This window comes from Bos indicus, chromosome X (assembly GCF_029378745.1).
Source record: "Bos indicus isolate NIAB-ARS_2022 breed Sahiwal x Tharparkar chromosome X, NIAB-ARS_B.indTharparkar_mat_pri_1.0, whole genome shotgun sequence".
Classification (NCBI taxonomy): Eukaryota; Metazoa; Chordata; class Mammalia; order Artiodactyla; family Bovidae; genus Bos; species Bos indicus.
In genome coordinates, this window is record NC_091789.1 from 65,145,711 (window position 1) to 65,166,492 (window position 20,782).

The 20,782-nt window shown below is 39.6% G+C and overlaps 1 protein-coding gene across 9 annotated transcripts in view; it reads left to right on the forward strand.

Annotated features, from left to right (window-relative positions):
- Window positions 1-18,579, forward strand: part of PAK3 (p21 (RAC1) activated kinase 3) — a 295,510-nt gene extending 276,931 nt beyond the window's left edge. For all 9 annotated transcript variants that reach the window (XM_070783965.1, XM_070783962.1, XM_070783963.1 and 6 more), the window contains 2 exons: window positions 8,042-8,179; window positions 11,701-18,579. In XM_070783965.1, the coding sequence (XP_070640066.1) occupies window positions 8,042-8,179; window positions 11,701-11,790 (228 nt within the window). In that variant the 3' untranslated portion in view covers window positions 11,791-18,579. The remainder of the gene's footprint in view (window positions 1-8,041; window positions 8,180-11,700) is intronic.
- The last annotated feature ends 2,203 nt before the right edge of the window (window positions 18,580-20,782 follow it).

Genomic DNA, 20,782 nt, shown 5'->3' on the forward strand with positions numbered 1-20,782 from the left:
ACAGAAGTTGAAGCCAGTTTACATAAGCAGTAATGCATGTTTCACAGATCATATCACAGTCCAGCTGGTTTTTGATGCTAACATGGAAATTTGGAAAAGCCATAAAGAATCAGGGACTTAGTACCTTCCTGCTCCAGTGTTCTGAAATGAGACAGGAATAAACATATAATGGTAAACAGTACTTTGAAACTAGAAACTAGGTGTGGGTTGAAGAGAAAATGGGAGATGAGGAAGTCAACAGACCACATGTTAGATGATGTTTTGAGAAGTTTTATGGGAGAAGGACCAGAGAAATGGGGAGATAGCAGAATGGATCCTAGGATCAGGTTCCCTTGACCTCCCTGAGTTGTGGAGCCTTTATCTTCATCTCTCTTCCTCGTCACTCCACCAGCCACCTTCTCTCCCCAGGTCCCTTGGCCCTAGTCCCTGCCCTGTGTTCTGCTACCTCTGTTTCTTACAGCTTTTCTCCTCCACCTCCTGCCCTATTTTGCTTTCCTGCTTTTCTATCTCTGTGCCTATCCCTCCTCTACTTCCAAACCCCTTGTGGTTCTCAAGCTTGGGTGCTTCCTGGGCTGTCCAGGGTGGCTCCTTGAGCACACATAGCCTGCTCCACATTTCTTGATGAACACTATTAATCCTGAGAGATTAAAATGAGCATGGTCTTTATTTTATGGCAATGGCCAGTTTTTTATGCTTGAAAGGAGCACTCTAAAGGTAGTTCAACACCTAATCTGTCGGTGGTACCTAATTACCTTTTACAATCAACCAATAAGGGAATAGATCTGTAATAGGTCAATTTTTAATGACTTTTTAAGGATTAAACAATAACAGCAGAGCCCCCCACCATGTATAATTTAGTGACAGATGAGACCTACTATACAAGACAAGTCAGGAACTAAATTTAGAGCACAGTGCTTATTCAGTTATCACACTGAACTGTTGGGTTGAATAAGTCAAAATAGGGAATACAACATTAGTTATAATATAACAACTTTTTTGTAGATTTGGCCCCATTTACTCTTGTCTTAGAAATGTCAGAGCCTTTAATGAAATCCATATACACATCAGAGGCAGTAATACACTCTGGCCTTTAACTTCTGAAATCCCAGGTCAAAAGTAATCTCTAAGTCATAAGGTGTCAAGTCACTTGTTGCCAAATCTCTCCCATAAAACACTCAAAGATAGTTGAAAGGAATTGGGACATAAGTAGGTTATAGGCAACAACCAGAAGACACACTGCTTATGAACAGTCAACATTATATACAGATACTGGCGAATAAAATAGGAAACCTAACTGGACCTTTTGTTCCCCATTTCCAAGTTTAATTGTAAAACGATTGACCTCAAAAGGGTCCGTTTCCTTTGTTAAAGGTAAAGGTGGAGTTACACATGCTCAGTGTGTCTCATCTCTTTTTTTTTTTTAGTTGAAGTTTCAATATCAGACTCTCAGAAATTAATAGAATGAATGTACAGAGAAGTAGAAGAATATAGTAGACCCGAAAAGCACTATGAACCAATTTGACATAATTAAGATTTATACAATTTTCACCCAACAGTAGGATACAAATTCTATTCGAGTTCCCATAGACTATAAACTAGGAGATTGTGAAACATATCCAGGGACATAAGACCATGGCTTCTTAGATATAGCCCTCATTTAAAAATGGAAATTTAATTTACAAATACATGGGAGTTTTTAAAGTATCTTTGATATTAATTTCTCATTTTGATATTATTTTCTCATTTAAATGCTTTCTTCTCTGGAGTCACCCTCCATGATTTTTCAGTCTTCTAACTTTATTGAGGTTTTCAATAGCTAAGTCACAGAGCTCTCTTGGTAAATGTCACACTGCATTTGAAAATATGTGGGTTATTTTCAAATCTTTTGATATTGGTCGCTAACATAATTCCACAGTAATAAGAGAACAGACTCTGTATGATCTCAATGCCTTTAGACCATGAAATTTCTGTACCTGGTCTTACGTCAGTGTGTCTCATCTCTTGAAGAGTCCTCGTCTGCCTCTGCTTACGAAAACCACTATCACAGAGGGTGGGAACACTGTGAGGTGGTGCCGTGAAGTGGTCAGGCGTATGGACTCTGGGCTCCCACTTCCTGGATTCAGATACTGACCCTCATTGCTAATTGTGTAATGTTGGGCAAGTTATTATGTTAACCCTACCGCCCTCAGTTTCTTCATCTGTCAATTGGTCATAATTGAGTATAACTCAGGGGATTGTTGTATGAATCATGTGAGCTAATAGTAATCATTCAGTAAATGCTAACTAATAATATTTCCCATGAAACAATCTTTATACAGATATTAAGATATAGATGAATAGCCCTCTTGGTCTTATTGTTACATTGTTTGTTAAACAGATTTTTATGGGCTAGTCTGGGAACCTGTTCACCATGTATAACACCATTTCCATGGGAAAATGTATTTTGAGTTCCAAATATTCAACTTAGAAAGAAATGTTCCACCACTCTCCTCTTTGTAAAGTGAGTCTTTATATCAGTGCTGGGGCCTCTCAGGGTTACTAACACATTTCCATATGAGTCTCCTGGTTTGTTTCTAACCTAAACTTTACAAACTGTTAAAATGAACTGAAGTCACAAACTGAAGCCTTTTAATTAAATGGTTAGTCCAGTTGCAAAACTGCCTTAATGAAAATGTATTGGGTACCTATGCATTGTTTGGGGACCTCTTTGGAGAAATGTGGTAACTTCTAAGATGACTGCTTTGATCTTTTTTTAACTGAAGAAATTGCCAGTAAGGTAAATTGAATTATTCCTCTAACTGGGTAAAGTCATGCTATCTAAGTACTTAGGTAAATTTAGTTGCACATCAGGATCTGTAGAAAACTGCAACATTTGTTTGTTATTGACAAGGGATGTAAAGTTATTAAGAATTCCAGAACACCAGAAACTTCTAGGTAATATGTATATCACAATGAAGAAAGGCAGTATTTTTTGGCCAAAGGTTGTCTGCCTAATATTATAAATAAGGTCAGTAGGTCATGGGGGCTATATTGTCTCACCTTAGGAATAAAACAGACTTTGTTAAATAATGTAGCAGAAGAAAAATTAAGAGCTCTTTCTCTCTTCAAGATCAGTCAGAGAAGACTAAGTTTCTGTGTTTCCAGTTCCAGAGAGAACTAATTGTCTTCACTTGCTCTCTGGGTTTGCCCACAACAAATTACCATGTTGTGGTAATCTCCAGTTTTCCCTCCCTTTCATGGTATCTCCTTACCTACATTGCTCATGGCACTCTCTTCCTTCTCCCACACCGAAGAGTTGGGTAGTCAGAAGTTCCCGCATTTCAGGCCTATTCAACTCAGAAAGGGTGTCATTCTCTATGTATCTTCTTATATGTTTACTCATTCACTTTAGCTTCTGAGCTTTAATACTTCGTATAGCAAAGTCTGTCATATTCCCATCTCAGTGAGATTTATTTATACCTTTTGGTTTTCATTTCATTTAGCAACAAAAACATTTATTGATCACCTGTTTTGAGCCACTATCCACAAAATCCAGAGATGCTTGTAACACAATTCCTACCTTCACAGTCTAGGGAGACAGACCTGTGAACAAGTAACAGGTATTCACCCTACAACATGAAAACAGATGTATAAACAAAGGGGTATAGTAGCTCAAAGGAGGGGAGGGCTAACCCTGTCTCCATGGTGACTGCCACCCCAGTTTGCTTGGCACTGAGAGACATAGAACCTTCAGTAGTAAAACTCAGGACAGTCCCTGGAAAACCGAGGTGGTTGTTCACCATATCCATCTGGGAGAGATTGAGAAGACTTTACAAAGGAAGTGCCATTTGAAATAGAAATTAAAAGGCAAGTAGAAGTTCACCAGGCACTGAAGGGAATAGCATTTGAGGCAGATATGAAAGAGCATTTCTTATTATAGGAATGAAGAACTAATTGGCATGAATAGTATGTGAACTTTGGCTAATATGTGTATGTATGTGAAAGTGGGGGAAGCAGGGCTCTCAGATGAGAACAGAGGAGGACTAGAAAGGGAGGCAGAGGCCAAATCATGGAGGACCATCTATGTCATGCAAAAAAATCTTTATTATGTCCAGTGTTTTCAAACAGCTATAGTGATCCCTTGGTTCAAATTAAACCTTGCTTGGAAGCATAGTGAAAGTGAAAGTCGCTCAGTCGCATCCGACTCTTTGCAACTCCATGACTATACAGTCCATGGAACTCTCCAGGCCAGAATACTGGAGTGGGTAGCCTTTCCCTTCTCCAGGGGATCTTCCCAACCCAGGGATCAAACCCAGGTCTCCTGCATTGCAGGCAGATTCTTTACCAGCTGAGCCACAAGGGAAGCCCTTGTGAGTGAAATAAGTCTAGTCTAATTATTGAGCCAGGCTTCCCAGGTGGCTCAGGGGTAAAGAATCCACTGCCAATCAGGAGACGTGGGTTCGATCCCTGAGTCGGGAAGATCCTCTGGAGAAGGAAATGGCAACCCACTCCAGTATTCTTGCCTCTTGCCTGGGAAATCCCATGGATAGAGGAGCCTGGTGGACTACAGTCCATGGGGTTGCAAAGAGACAGACAGGACTTAGTGACTAAACAACAGCAATTTCTGAGCCAGCCCATTTTCTTTTGAGCTTTCAACTAACTTAGATAAAAACCAGAATGTGGTCACTTGTGCCTAGTTTGATTTTCTTCAATCTTTCTTCAGCTAAGATTTGACTTTGCGAGGAAAATGCTTTTTGCTGTAATTGTTGTATTGCCCACAACTGCTTTTGTCTCTCATTAGCAGGGCAGTGAGTAGCAGTTTTATTTTTTACAAAGATAGGTCCCAGCTTACACGCAAGTTCTTTTTAAAGTTAATTATTTGGAACTGAGTGCATTTTCCCATAGAAGCAGCATTATGCCTAGTGAGTAAGTTCTCAGGCCAGTCCACAAAGGCTAGTTCTGCCGTAATATAACTGAAAGTGTGGATTTCTGCAATGGAAATTAGTTGGAAATATGTACTGTTGCAATTAAAATGAAAACAATAGCTGAAAAAGAAATTGTCTGGGTTTTTGTTTCCCTCAAGGGGTGGTACTGCATGAAAAGCAGGTTTAATCCTAGGAGGACAAAGAAAAATAGCTGAGGATTTTTGTGTAAACAGAATGGCACAGCTTTTTAGATTTTATTTTTTAAATAATGTTTTGGAGGATTTTTTAAAATAAAGCAGTCACATTCATTGTAGAAAATTTGGAAAATTGAAAAAATGTTTTCAAAGATTACATCATTAATAATCCTGCCACCCAGGAGGAACCATTGTTCACATGTTGGAGTGTTTCCTATCAATCTTTTTCTTCGTACATGAATTGAAGAGAGGTGAGAAAGACTTTAATAGAGATGTATATATATACTTGTGAAAAGCAGTTTTATTTGGAGTAGAATGTATTGAGCTAAGAAAGGTGAGACGAAAAGTGAGAAAATGAAACAGTATGGCATGTACACAGACTTAGGGAGAGTGGAAAGGGAGAAAAGAGATGTGTTTGTTTAGTATTGGGTTTGGCTACAGAACAGAAAAAAAGCAAGCAAAGGATGCAGAGGTTGGCAGAAATTGTGACCAGCTGAAATAAGAGAGTTTTAGGAGGAGGCAGCAAATGTCATTTGCAGTAACAATTTTCTTTTAGTAACAGAACAAAGATGGCTTGTGAGGACAGGTGCTCTGAGCATTAATCATTAAACCCATTGCTTAATGGGGTGGAATAAACCAGTTCTCAAAGTGTGGTCCTAAAACCAGCAGTTTCAGCATCAACAGGATACTTGTTAGAATGCTAATTCTCAGACCCCTCTCCAGATTGATCTGTTTTTAACAAGCCCCTCTAGGTGATTCCAATACATGCTATAGGTTGATAGCCACTGGATGAAATGGTCCTTCCTAACCCTTTCTAAAGTACATCTGTGGAGGTCTCTGGAATGGAGGAGAGATGTTCTCACCAGCTGATGAAAACAGGACTGGGAAAAGACTTTAATAGAAATGTTTTTGGCAATAATATTCAGAGCCATGGTGGGAAAAGGGGATGATAATTTGCTACAAAGTCCAAGCCAGTTCAAGAGGGAGCGTGTCTTCATAATAGTTAGGAGTCTGGTTGCATAGGCAGGCATAACCTTGGTGGTAATACCTGCAGGAAAACTCCTGTGTATCCTTCAAGACCCTGATCAAATGTCAAGCTCCTCTGTGAAGTGTTCTCTGAGCTATGGTGTCAATGGCTTCATCCTTGTATTGACTTGGCACTTGCAACGTTCATCTGATTGGCTCTTATCTCACTGTATGGTGGGTATATATAAGTCTCTCTTCTTCACTAAACTGTATGACCTTTGAAAGTAGGACATTATTCATCTTTGAATCTCCAGTGTCTAATATGATTCTTGATACATACTTAATACTCTAGAATAATTTGCTTAGAGGAGGCATGAGGAATGGCCAGCTTTTTATGGCTGTCAGGAGCTCAGAAGCCTTTGAAAGATGAGTTTACTTTTGTGAATTAACCATGGTCTTGAATCCAGCTCTGTGCCTTGAAAGTTATGGCCCTTGATTCTGTCAGCACACCATGAGTTGATCTCTCTCAGTGACCTCAACTAAGATCTCAGAGATATATTAGCAACTTAATATGTTACAGTAGGCTTCCCTAGTAGCTCAGGCAGTAAAGAATCTGCCTCCAATGCTGGAGATGTGGGTTGGATCCCTAGGTCAGAAAGATTCCCCTGGAGAAGGAAATGGCAACATGGACAGAGGAGAATGGCTGGCTACAGTCCATGGTGTCACAAAGAGTCAGACATGACTGAATGACTCTCTCTCCAACACACACACACATACAACTTACAGTAGGATACAGGATTACTAATGTCAGCTTTTCTTATATTTTCTATTATAGCTAGACTTTCATGGGAAACCTAATTAAAATCTATAGGGGTACATCTGCCACAGGACAAAAGTATTGGATTGGTCAAAAAGTTTGTTAAGATGTTATGGAAAAAATCCGAACAAGCTTTTTGGCCAACACAATACTTCCATCTTTGGGACCCATGGGTTACTTCTCATCTCATCCAGGCACTGCCATCTTCTGATTGCTTTTACTTCTCTGATTCCATAATGTAGCCTGTTCATACCTATTCGCTTCAATCATGTCCGACTGTTTGTGACCTCATGGACAGTAGCCCACCAGGCTCCTCTGTCCATGGGATTTCCCAGGCAAGAATACTGGAGTGGGTTGCCATTTCTGCCTCCAGGGGATCTTCCTGATCCAGAGATAGAACTCGAGTCTCCTGTGTCTCCTGCATTCCAAGCAGATTCTTTACCCACCAAGCCATCTGGGAAGCCCCTGTTCATCCCTGGTCTACTCACACATATTCTCCAATCAAGATAAACAGTTAGTAAATTACAATCACCTTTGCAACTGTGCCTTCCAGAGGTTATACTTATATCAGTGTGTTCAGATGTGTGTGTGTTTCCCTAACTCTGTGGTCACAGATTCCCAGGCAGTCCCTTGGTTTCATTACCTAGGTGGTTAATGACACATTCATTTTATATGGATTTTTACTGGCTTCCCTGGTGGCTCAGATGGTAAAGAATCTGCCTGCAATGCAGGAGACCCAGGTTTGATCCCTGGGTCAGGATGATCCCCTGGAGAAGGAAATAGCAACCCACTCCAGTATTCTTGCCTGGAGAATCCCATGGACAGAAGAGCCTGATGGGCTACAGTCCATGAGGTAGCAAAAGAATCAGACACGACTGAGAGACTAACACTTTCACTTTACTGGCTTAGCTTTCAGAGGACAGCCTTATAACCTTATTTCCAAACTTTTGAGGGTGGGGCACCTCACTGTCCCTCAGTTACTGCCAAGAGTAATCATTTCTCAATGTTACAGAAACTTTGCAGTGTATGCCAATGTCATTCTCTAAAATGGAGATTTTAAGACCCAAGGTAAAAATCAGAAACTGGATATGTGTCTTCTGTGTCAACTCACGATCCTAATATGTATGTGCTGAATAGATTTTTCTGATATTTTTCTGCAGGCATTATATCTGATAGCCACTAATGGAACCCCAGAGCTGCAGAATCCTGAGAGACTGTCTGCTGTATTCCGTGACTTTTTAAATCGCTGTCTTGAGATGGATGTGGATAGGCGAGGATCCGCCAAGGAGCTTTTGCAGGTGAAAATTAAATAAGACAGTTACAAACAGAGAGTCATTATATTGAGCTTTTCCACCTCGATGTGTGACAATCAGAGAACTCTGTTGAGAGATGCCTAGTTCGAGTTAGGCGCTAACCATTTGATTTGAGATCACAGGCACAGAAATATAGGCATGCATCTAATATGTAATGGATTGGCGTGTGGCCTTTCTTCTGAGAAGTTGGCAGTTTAAACTAGAACTCTCTTTTGTTCTTCCTGGAGTCTTATTTTGCAAGGGGAAAAAACAATGTGAACCTCTGGTGTTGCTGTTTTGTTCTAAACTTTACTTGTGCCCCTGGATGTTGTACACAGGTGCTCTTGGCCGGAGGTAATTCTCTACATAACTATGCAATTATTTCCATGGCATTTGCTACTCTAATGCTTTACTGGTCAAAGCCCCTTTGCTTGTGATGCCAAATGGCAGGCACCTGCTTGCCTGGGTGAGTACCATCCAGTGGTGAGTGCCTCTGTAACCATTTGTCCTTTTCATGGCTCTCAGGGATTCGTATATATGATGATAATTAGTACCTACTTGATAGCAAAATTTTTACACATATTATCTCATTAATTCTTACAACACTCTAAGATAGGTGTTATTAATCCTTGTTATGGATGTAGAAATTAAAGCTCACACAAGTATTGAATGGCAGAACTTGAATTTGAGCCCTGGATTGTCTTTCTTCCACACAAACCAATTTAGAAGGGAAAAAAGCATTTATATTGATAAAGCAATGCATGCCCAGGATCACTGCTGGGGATGGTCCTTCAGGGAAGAAAATAAAGATCTGTAATAGCCAAGCCAAGAAAAGTGACTACTTGTCCCTCCTGACTTTGAACACATAATCCAGTTAAATAAAAGGCATAATATTTGGTCATGCAGAGTGTGATTAACGATAGACTCAGTCTGTTCTCGGCCAAACAACAAAAAGTTCATATTGCTTCTGAACTTCTTCCAGAGACAGAGAGCCACACTCAGGCGAAAATACCCTACCCCAACCTAAGTTATACCTGGGATAAACCAATTTGGAGGAACTGGGAAAGCTATACCTTCTCTTTTCTGCTACCTGTGAGCATTTCACAGGCTGTCATGAGGCCTGAAAATGTCCTATCTGAAATAGCCCTTTATTAGTCCTCCCATTATTCCAGCCTCAAATTATAGATGAAAAACTGGAACTTTTGAGTACATCATTTCCATGCGTGTACGCCTCTCACCACCCCACATACACATCCTGTACACATTCCTATCATGTCTTCTTCAAGGATGAGTGAAAATACAGTTTCACTTAAGGTAGCTATACAGTTATATATATATAATTAAATCAATTATCTAGTTAATTCCTTACTCAACAATACTTTTATCTGAACCAGTCAGATTACTGATGCAAAATGATGTTTTGAGAAGATTGAAGAGTGTGTTTGTTGAATCTTTTGATTTTATACATGTAAGCTATGATCTGCATATTACCTTAAGTCCATATAACTCCATTCTCTGCCTCTAGTCCATTTTAGAGGTTGGAAAACAGACTTACATGACATTCACACCACTGGAAGACTTGAGAAAAGGCACAAATAAATGAATTTTTATGGAGCAACTTCTGTTTGCAAGGCTTAAGTGCACTGGGTGATACAAATCTCTTAAAGGCATGATTCCTACTCTTTAGAAGTTCAGTCTCCTTGGGAATATGAAAAAACAAGATTGTTCAGAGACTCAGTGGAACCAAGTGGCCATTCAAACAGTGAATGTCATAACTGATTAGAGATATGCATCTCTGGCCTATGGCATTCGTAAGATGTCTGTGAAAGGGAAGGAGTTTGGCTGGGCCTTGAAAGACAGATCAGTCTTAGATAGTTTAAGGGGAAAAGGGGAAGGAATTTCAGATAGGAGGATTATCACCTGATCAAAGGCATGTAGGCAAGGTTCAAAGGAACAGAAAATAGACAGTGTGGCTGAAGTAGAGTTCAAGTCAGGACAGCTGCAGGTGGCAGGACTGTAGAGAGCCTTAAACACCAGGCTAAAGCATAGGGGCTGTAGGAAATGGGGAAATAGTGAAGCCATCTGAGGGACACACATGATGAAAGCTTTGTTCAGGAAGATGAAACTGATGGTCTGCAATAAGAATTAGCAACAGAAACAAATGGAGGAAGGAATATGGGGGGGAGGTTATTGTTATAAATCAGGATTAAGTTGATTAGGCCTAGGCAAAGCAAGAGATCATTGTAAAAGGCATTGAAGAGGCAGCATTTGGTAACTGGTTGCATGTAAAACATAAGAACACAAAAGTGACTTCAGAATATCAAACCAGTGGTAACATTAAGCAAAAACAGAAGTGATAGAGGATAATAATACACTGGCTAACATTGATTGGCCTTGATATAGTTTACAGGAAACTGTCGCTTACCTCATTTAACCACTGTGATAAGCAGAGGATTGGATTGAACCTAGGTATTCTGACTCCAAAGCCCCTATAGCTTACATCACATAAGAGTACCCTCTTTGAGAAACTTCAAAGTATAAAACACTATATTTTTTTTCTTGAATTAATTTTATTTTATTTTTATTTATTTTTAAAAAATTTTTATTTTTTTACTTTACAATATTGTATTGGTTCTGCCACACATCATTTTTAAAAATCATTTATTTTTAATTGAAAGATATGCTTTACAATACTTCTGCCATACGTCAACCTGACTAAATGTACATTTTTCAATGTGGAGTTCAAGGTGGCAGGAGGACATTCAAAAGGAAATAAACAACAGGCAATTAGAGAAATAGGACCAAAATTCAGGAAAGAGATCAGGTCACAAAATGGATATTTGGGAGTCATCTCCATAAGGCTGTTAAGAGCTTGGTTGGAACCATGAAAAGGAATGAACTCTCCAAGGAATTAAATTAGAAAAAGAAGATGATGAAAGTCAAGTTATGGGAGGTGGAAAGAGGATGTGAAACCAGGAAGAAGAAGGGAGGGAGCAGTCAGTGAGCATGCATATAAAAGAGAACTGAGACAGTAGAATGTTACAGGCCCCCAAAGAGAACAACATTTCAAAGAAGGAAGGGACATTCACTTGTATGAAGTACTGTGGAGCAACCAAAAAAGAAATGGCGGAGGCACACTATTGGGTTTAGCAGTTAGGAGGCTATTGGTTTCAGGGTTAAGGGCTCTAGTGGTCAACAGAACACAGTTTTTCAAGCATTGAAGGCTGCTCCAGATAGAGTCATCAATTTAAGAAAATCAGAAAGTTAGACTCCCTAACACAGTGAGATTTTGCAAGACACCTACTCTGAATTTCTAGCTCTGCCAGTCAGCTTCCCAAAGATTTCATGACACTGAAGAACAAAAACATCTGAAGGACAAAAGCTGGCACTATATATTTTTAAATGATGTTTAATTGGATCCACAAAATACAAATTTTAATGAAAAAAAAAAGGCTCCTTGCAAGTGTAAAGTAATATACTTGTTGGAGGAAAGAATTCCAGTAATTCCTCTGTTTTTCCTTTTGCAGCATCCATTTTTAAAATTAGCCAAGCCTCTCTCCAGCCTGACTCCTCTGATTATTGCTGCAAAAGAAGCGATTAAGAACAGCAGCCGCTAGGACTGCCAGCCTTACCCCACACCATCTCCCTCATGAGTAAGACTGAAATAAAACTCCGCTGCAGGAAAGATGGAAGAAAAGACAGTCAAATGGGGTGGGGTTTCTTTAACTTTGAGATGAATAGAAACTTCTTATAAGCCTTTTTCCTACTCCCTCAGATTATGTAATTTATTTGTAAGCCTGAATCGCGGCCCATACAGGGCAGCAATGTTGAAGTGACCATAAAAAGGTCACTTCCACCGTGAAGCGAAAGAGCCAGTAGTGAATCCCCTCATTTTGTGCATTCACTTTGAAGAAAAAAGATTTCTCAAAGATGCACAATCCCTCTTCATAGTGTTGTGTTTGTTTTTAAGTTAGAGAGTAGTCCCTCTTGCATTCAAACCTCCTTCAAAACTCCTTACCCAATGTAATGTTTTTCACTTGCATTGTCATTAGATGTCCAGAAAAAAGATGTCAAAACTTTTTTTAAAAAAAAAGAAAGTAAAAAACAAAACAAACAAGCAAACAAACAAAAAAAAAAACAAAATGAAACAAAACAAACAAAAAAAAAAAACCTCAGAGCAAGTACTGTGTGAACATGTGGAAGTCCATGCCCTCATAGAGTTGCAATTTTTTATTCTTCTTCTATAGTGGTGGCTTGGTTTGTGTACCTGTTTTTCTGCATTTGTATTGGAAAAGGTTTCTTTTATGACATTTTCCAAAAGCAGAGAGGAATATGTGTGTTCAGGAAGGGCTTTTAAAAACTATCTAAATAAAGTTCAGATGGTGAAATCTTATCACATTTTCATGATGATGCTTAAGTGGTAGTTGATTTGTCATTTGTATAAACCTGCTTGCTTATCTTCATGGTACCTGCAAAAAGACACACCAAAACTATGGCACTCCAGTTAGGTGAGTCTAGGTCTTAAACCTAGGAAATCCTGATTGGAGAGGCCACACTTAAACAAAGATGGGGCTTTCTCTAAGAGCCAAAAGGAAGATAATATAAGCATGAAATACTGAAATATTCATTGGACAGTAAGTAAACAAAGATATAGATACCTAGTTTAATCCTGTTTTGTGCTTGTGGAACGTATGCAACTCTAAAACAGGCACATCAGGAGGAAACAGACCCATTACCCAAGATTTGCTGATGATAAAATATTATTTATCTTCACAATTTATAACAAACATTAAAAAAAGGTTTTAAGATATGGAGAACAGAAATATGTAAGCATTCAACTCTGCAAGAAATGGGAGGTTAGTGAAAACTACATCCCAGTCAACGTTTGGCTCTAAGTACTTATTGTCATTTCCCCTATGTACCACAAATTTCTGTTTCTGCATATGGTGTGTTCATACTTAGCCCTTTGGGCTTTTGAATTTCAAAAACATGTATCTAAAGATCTTGAAGTTCTCCAGTGAAAAGCCTTTGGCTTTGCAATCATGTATCCCAAGACCTACCAGTTCAACTGAGTTCCTTTTGTGGCTTGGGCAAGATATGAAAATTTGACTATTATTTCACCATGTATCAATTTATTAGACACTCAACAGTCACCACTTCCTGAATCTTCTGAGAGTAGAAAAATATCTGGAGGGTGTCTGCATAGAAAGGATATGCTTCTCTTTCGAGTGTTATCAGTTTTGTAAATTCTGCAGACTTTTTTCTCTAAGCCTTTGAAAAGCTAGCAGTTTGTGCAGTAGAGGGCTCCTTGATTTGTAGTATGTCAAGAATCTGAATAGAACCTATCTGCATTTAGCAAGAGAGGGAAAGAGATCACTGCCATGGGCCTCTCTCTTTCTCTGCTGAGGCACACCCGTCCATGTAATCATCTGTTCATTCCTTAAAATGAAAGCACTTTCTTTAGAGTTTTTGCTAACCAACCATATAGTGCACATGTTTATATTTAGGAGATAACACCACTGGTGGATTTCCTGTTGTTTCCTTTGACTATGAAATTTGGGAGGGGCTTGAGCCCTGCCCCTAGAAAATGTGCACAAGGGCATAAAACAGCAAATGTGAAAAGATCAAAGAGTAATATTAATTTGAACCATATTATGTTATTCTTCACAAAGACGTGGCTGGGCCTGAAAATGTTAATGCCACACTGTTTTATGTGTGAGAGAGAGTGAGGCCTTAATTTTGATTTCATTTAAAATTAAGTATTTTTTAAATTTTTCATTCATCGTACCAGGGAATTCAATGAAACAATAGGTGGGATGCAAATAGAATTCAGTACATTGGTACCTATGCCCTGCCACTGGAGAGAGCCCCAAACCTGGTTGGGAAACCCTAATTGTCCGTGAGCATCCCTTATATGTCATGAAGGCATTTTTTTGGTGGAAGGACACCTGGAGCAGTGATCCTTCAGATTACTGGAGGCAGAGAAATGGCTGCTCTTTTATGCTTTCAATTCAGCATGTTAACAACGAGGAGTCTTGTACTACTTCACCACATCCTGTTGTACCAAGATTTTATGATAATATATCCCAGTAGGCTTTACTCTTACAGATTTATATCTATGTAAATTTTAAAATGAGAACAGCTTCTAAAGACCATTCCCTGTGTTGGAGAGTTATGTATATTTCTAATAAGTATTAGAGAGAAGCTGTTTCTCCTGCCAAAATGATGCTGAGGGATTTACACTTGGTATACCTGACCAAGTTGTACTCCAGATGGTTAATAGTTTATTCCCTTTTCCTGGATTATTTTTTTGTAGCTCATCTTGACATTGGTGAGTCTATGCGTGCCCTGAGATAAGGAGGGCGCATCATCGAATGTTGATTCCAAAATGTCCTGAGATAGGGATAGGGCAGTGGGAAAGTCAGGGAAGGGTGAGAAGCACAGTAGAGATTATTTATTTAAGAAAGAAAAGAACGTTAATGTTGTAGCAAGGATCCAGCACGTTGTCATCATCCTATGAAGATTTTTGGATGACACATCCCCTCAAATCAGTCACCGTGTTGGGTAATGACTTCGTTCTTGCTGATCTCGTCTATGTGTCATTGTAAATATTTGTGTGTCCATGTTCCATTTTGGCTACTGGATGGCCAAGTCATGTAAGAAGATTTAACTCAAGTATTTATTCTTTAATTGCGTTATTCAGATTTCTTTCAAGCTTGTGAATTGCACCCCAGTGTTTGATTTTAACCACCTGATCCCCACATCTTTCCCTCCCTTGTGAAGCACATTCCATTGCTAAAAGAAAAAGAAATACGAAATTGCTTCCTGTCGTCTGTAAAACTGTTTTGATAGTTTGAGATGTTTGTCTATAAACGATATTTCTCAGCTCAAAGATTGTGTAAATAATTCTATTCCTTTGCTCAATGGGTTGTTTATTTCTAATGAGGCTGCCAGTTCTCAGAGAGAACCTATAAAATCACCTTTAAATAACATAAATAGGGATGACAACTATGTAAAAATAAGTGTGCATATGAACAAAGACTGGGAACACAGACAATTGAAATCAGTTGTGTTGGGGTGGTGGGATTATGCACATTTTTTTCTTGTTAAGATTTTCTTTGATATTGTTATACTATTGCTTTATAATAAATAAACATCAGAAAGGGGACTATAGAAACATAGAAAAGATGCCAGAAGCAGATGCCTTCTGGCCAGAGCCCAGAGCATGCAGGGCACAGATATTTGCTAATTACAATTATTCCATAGGCTTTATATTTGCCTGGATGCTGCGGTTGGCACACACTCGGTATGGCACATGCTTTCTTTGGGGACTAGTATCTATAAGTTAAAGCCAGGGAGATGTCGCTATTAGAACTTCAAACACATCCTTCTGCTTTCAAACTGGCTGGCTGCCCCCTCTGCTTTGGTATGGCCTTAAGTTTTCTGTTTTACTTACTTTAGATTGGAGGGGTCACTTTGCATAGCCCCTCTGACAACATCTGTTTCAGGTACTGCCTTTCTGGATCATTTTAGCAGATTTTAGGTTGAATTTTGGAAGAACAGAAGGTTAAAATCCCCAGCTCCCACCATTTCCTTTTCCAACAGGATATACTATCATTCAGGTAGGATTTTCTTTTAATAAACAGTAGGCAAGTCCTGTTGATTTCAGTAGAAGTTATGACTTGCACTTAAAAGCTGACTGTGAAAATATTGAGACAAACATTTAGAACAGCCCTGGCCTCTTGGCATTCAATCTCAACTCCTTTGAGCTTTGGCCTGAGATGGTGACCTCTAGGTGCTTTCTGATCTGCCTAATTATAGGTTGTATGCAGTAACTACTGTCATTTTAAACAGAAATCAGGGAGACTATCTACCCAGAGAGAGGAATTTCCTGGTAACTCACCAAAGACTTTGCAGGTGAGGACTTTTATGATACGGTAGTGGCCTCAGGTGTTAGTTTCACCAAGAGCAGACCTTTTATCTAGAGAACCCACTTGGGGCCATTCTCAACATATAATCTACTTATCAGAGTCTTAACCCTGACATCCCCAGTTGTTACTCATGGTCCTTTTCTGAGCTACTTGCAGTTAATATTTGTTTAAACAAAGGCATGGCCAGTGATGGCCTACTCCTAGTCTCTGAGCAAGAGGACTGAAATTCAGCATTTGTAAACTGACAGTCTACCAGACCTGAGATTTTGAGTGAACTTAACACACAATTCTGAACATATATTTGCATGTGAATTGGGAAAGGATTAAAGGGGACCCTAGAAATAATGGAACTGTTTTTCCTAAGAAAGACTTTTTCATCAGAAATTGGTTTCTGATATGATCTTTCTGTTGGTAGGCTTTTTTTCCATTCCTTTTCTGATCCCATGCTCCTTTAGTGACCAAGTGAATATAAACCCGATTCCTCATGCATTGAGGATGTCTGTGTAATATCAAGCAGTATCTAACTGAATCTGCAAATGCGGGAACTGAGACTATAACTTCCACGTGCACACTTTTGTGTTCAAGTAGACAATAATAATGAGGAGCATTTACTGCCACATGATACAGTCACACTTGTAAGATAAACTTATAGAAGCTGTTTAGTGCCATCAGAGTCTCCTTTGGAAGCTGCCGTCAGATGAATGCTATCCCATAATACCAGTAGTGAGGCAGGTACCATGTGCATCTGATTTAGGACCTATGAGGAAATCAACAGCAATTAGAATCAATCAGATGTAATGGAAGTAGTGCTAACCTAGAAGTAAGAATGGTGGTGGTGGTGTAGTCACCAAGTCATGTCCGACTCTTGCGACCCCATGGGTGTAGCCCACCAGGCTCATCTGTCCGTGGGATTTCCCAGGCAAGAATACTGGAGTGGGTTGCCATTTCCTTCTCCAGCGGATCTTCCCAATGCAGGGATTGAACCCAGATCTCCCACATTGCAGGCAGATTCTTTACCAACTGAGCCACCAGGGAAGCCCAGAAATAAGAATACTTGGATTCTAATGTAGGCTCTGCTCCTAACTTACTGTGTGCCCTTGGGCAAGTCACTTAACCATGTTGTGTCTGTTTCCACATTTATAAAATAAAGGTGTTGGACTAGCTCTCCAAGGCTTTCCAAAGCTCTAACATTCTGTGGTACTATAGATTGCCTTGATAATTCATCCTGCTAAAGTGATGGCAAATATCATATGCTTAAGCCTGGGTCTCTTATGTTGCAGTTAAACAATAGAACTATGTAAGATGATGCCAAAAAAAAAAATCAAACCTCAAGTAAATGAAGTGAATAAATACTAGGGAATGTTGATAAAACTCGTGGCAGCCTTCCAATTCCTTCACTGTTGTTTTGTTTTTGATTTAGTGTTCCTTTTCTGTTGAGTGTTCCAGCTTTTCTTTTCCATACACTCTGTATGTAAAGTCTGGTTTTCATTAAGCTGTGGCCAGTATTCGCTACTAGAACAGAAATACACTGTCACACTTGCTAGAATAGAACTATACTTCGGCCTCTCCTTTCCTATGAAGCAGTGTTGGGCTTTATAGAGTTTATTTCCAAAATGGCACAAGATGGCAGAACCCATGCCATGGCTGGGACTACTGAGTGGGCCTAAACATTTGCAGGTTGCAGAGAGAAAAAGGAAAAAGTGATTACATGCTATTAACATTAAGGAGTGTTGACAAATCCACTTGGGAACCAAAGACAGCATTTCTGATGACAGCTCCCACAGGGATTGGCCAATTGGATGAGTATGATACTATAAAGAGGATCAACTTGTAGTTAGTGGACAGTCCCAATGTCCTGCCTACAGCAGTGCCAACCAGCCCTAAGTGTGAAATTCAAGTTCAGTGTGTGTGCTTGTGTGTGGTGTGCTTTATGGACCCGCATATACTATATTCATTAGTGATAATAAGACCTTTCACAGAATTCTGTAACCACTAGTGGGTTGAGTTTTAAATCTCAGTACATCAGCAAGGAAGAGACAGATCACAGGGTAGTTAGTGATATGTACTGGGATTATACTCATAATATCCAGACAAAACAAGTTAAGGAGGATCTGTGTTTTCATTATCAGAGTTGTATCTCATTTGGCTGTGCTTTACTTTTGTTAAAATGTGTTATCTGTAAACCCATGTGTAGTGAAATTCTTCTGTAACTGAATTAAAGGTATTTATGGTCTTTCTGTTTGATTTTTTAAGTAAATTATTTCTTTTGTAAACCTGCTGATGGTATGGTTCCATCCTTCTGACCTCAGCATCTGCTCTTTTTAAGGACTTTTGTTTATGATATTGTTACTTTAAATTGTGGTTGAAGCAATAGAAAATTGAAATATGGATTGTGCATGACTGTGTCTTGAGTGTAAAAATAATGCAGTTTGAAACTTGGACCTAAAGTATTGCAAATAAAAATGACAAACATCACTGAGCTGGTGCTTCTCTCTTCTGTCACCCTTCAACCCACCCCCTTGGCATTGGCCATTTACCCCATTCACAAGTTAGAGGGTAGCATTCTCTCAAACGAATCAAGGCAGGGAAAACGTCCAGCCTTGTAAGCAGTATAGGAAATGTCCTGCAGACCCTGCCACTGGATAACTCAGGCCCAGAATCTCCATCAGGTTTTTACATAGAAGAGCTCGAATAGACTAATCTGTATACTCGATGCAGAGCAAAAGGCAAATGAAGGAAAACTGCCAAAAGAAAGCATATGTAGTAATTTGTTTTTTTGCTCATCTTTCTGCTTGGAAAATTCGGAACAAGTACATCTGCATAATGTTTGGTTTTTATCTTCTATCTAGAATCAAGGGCCACAAGTCACAGGAGATTCCAAAGCCATGTCACTGAGAATATTCTTTCTTTTATTCATTCTTTCATTCATAAACGGTTTATTGAGCTCTTGATATATGTCAGGCACTGTGGACTTTTCTGAGAAAGATAACGTTCATATTAAAAACCAACTCCAAGTATGACTAAATGACAGTAAAGTTCATTGAAAGCTGCTAAGTGAACATGTTGGAGTCAGGTTTATCAGAAACTCTCTGAGTCCTTAGGATGAGATAAAAACACCAGAGATTTAGCATAGTGGAGGTTTGTTACCCTGGTAATACTTTTACAGTGGGGTAGTATTCCTTCTGGAGCCTGTGTATATAATTTGATGTCTTTGTGTAAGTGGATACCCAATGGTACTCTGTTCCCTTTGAGCAGATTATATATCTTGTGCTCATTGAGTATTCTTGCCTGGAGAACCCCATGGGCAGAGGAGCCTGGTAGGCCACAGGCCACAGGGTCACTAAGAGCCAGACACTACTGAAGTGACTTAGCATGCATGGCACACAAGATAAAGAGACTAGTACACAACCAGTGGAGGGTGAAACGGGTTGCTCTGTCATCAGAGGAAGGAGGTGTCCTGATAGGTGGTTCCTCCCCAGGCTGCTATCAGCAAGGCTGTATTATCATGGAGCGTGTGCTCAATAAGAGAAAGATAAATATCATACTCTTAAGCATATGTATGGAATCTATAAAAATGGTACTGAAGAATTTATTTAAAGGGCAGCAATGGAGAAACAAACATAGAGAACAGACTTAAGGACATGGGAAGAGGGAAGGAGAGGGTGAGATGTATAGAAAGAGTAACATGGAAACTTACACTACCACTTGTAAAATAAATAGCCAATAGGAATTTGCTGTATGGCTCAGGAAACTCAAACAGGGGCTCTGTATCCCATGATCTTTTCTAACTCATTATTTGTATCATTTTGAGGATTGTTAACACCTACCTTAAGCCATCCTTCAAGTTGGGTCTGGATCATAGGATTTTATAGGCTATTAGTCAAAGCCCTGATGTCATCTGCACTAACATCTGTACGATAACGGATGCAGTGTTGCTTGTGCTGGGCCTGTGCATGGTGCTCTGTGACCTTCCAGGAAGCACTGTTCCTCTGATGGGAAAGGTGAGGCTCGGCACTTGGCCACAGGCTTAAGGATCCAGAAGATGCCATGTACCAGCTTTAGTTTGCCTCACTTTCTCAATTCTTTGGGTTTTCCACCAACTTTTCTTTTACCATCATGGCATCACAATTGAAGGAGGCTCCCTCCCCCTCCCCCCACCCCACACACAGTAACACATCATCTCCAACCACATTTTCTTTGTCATTGCCGTGGAACCTGGCTATACTGAGGTGTAGCAGCTCCAGAAGCCAGTTCAAGTACAAGTTTGGCTCCTTGGACTCTAAGTATGTAAGAAGTAAAGGAATGAACACTGCCTGAAGGGGCATTTACTTTGCTGGCAAACATGTGGATGGTGGCCCCCTTGGCTTTCCATTAATTGCCTATTGGCTGGGGTACATGCTGTGACCCACTGTAATAGGTTCACCCCATTTTTCTCCCTGTCCATGGATAGAGCAATGATTTGGGGCTCACCAGGGAGGCCCCGATTCCTCAACATCAATAAGCACTCCATCTTTCAGCTGCTGTCCTCCTACTCCAACATTGTTCTGGTGCTTCTGCAACATTGCATTCAATGTTACTGCAAAATGCCTTGGGAGGTGGCAATCTATATGTTTCTGGCAGTTTCTACTTTAGTTATATAGTAATATTATATCAGCATCCTCCTAAATTTCCATACCTT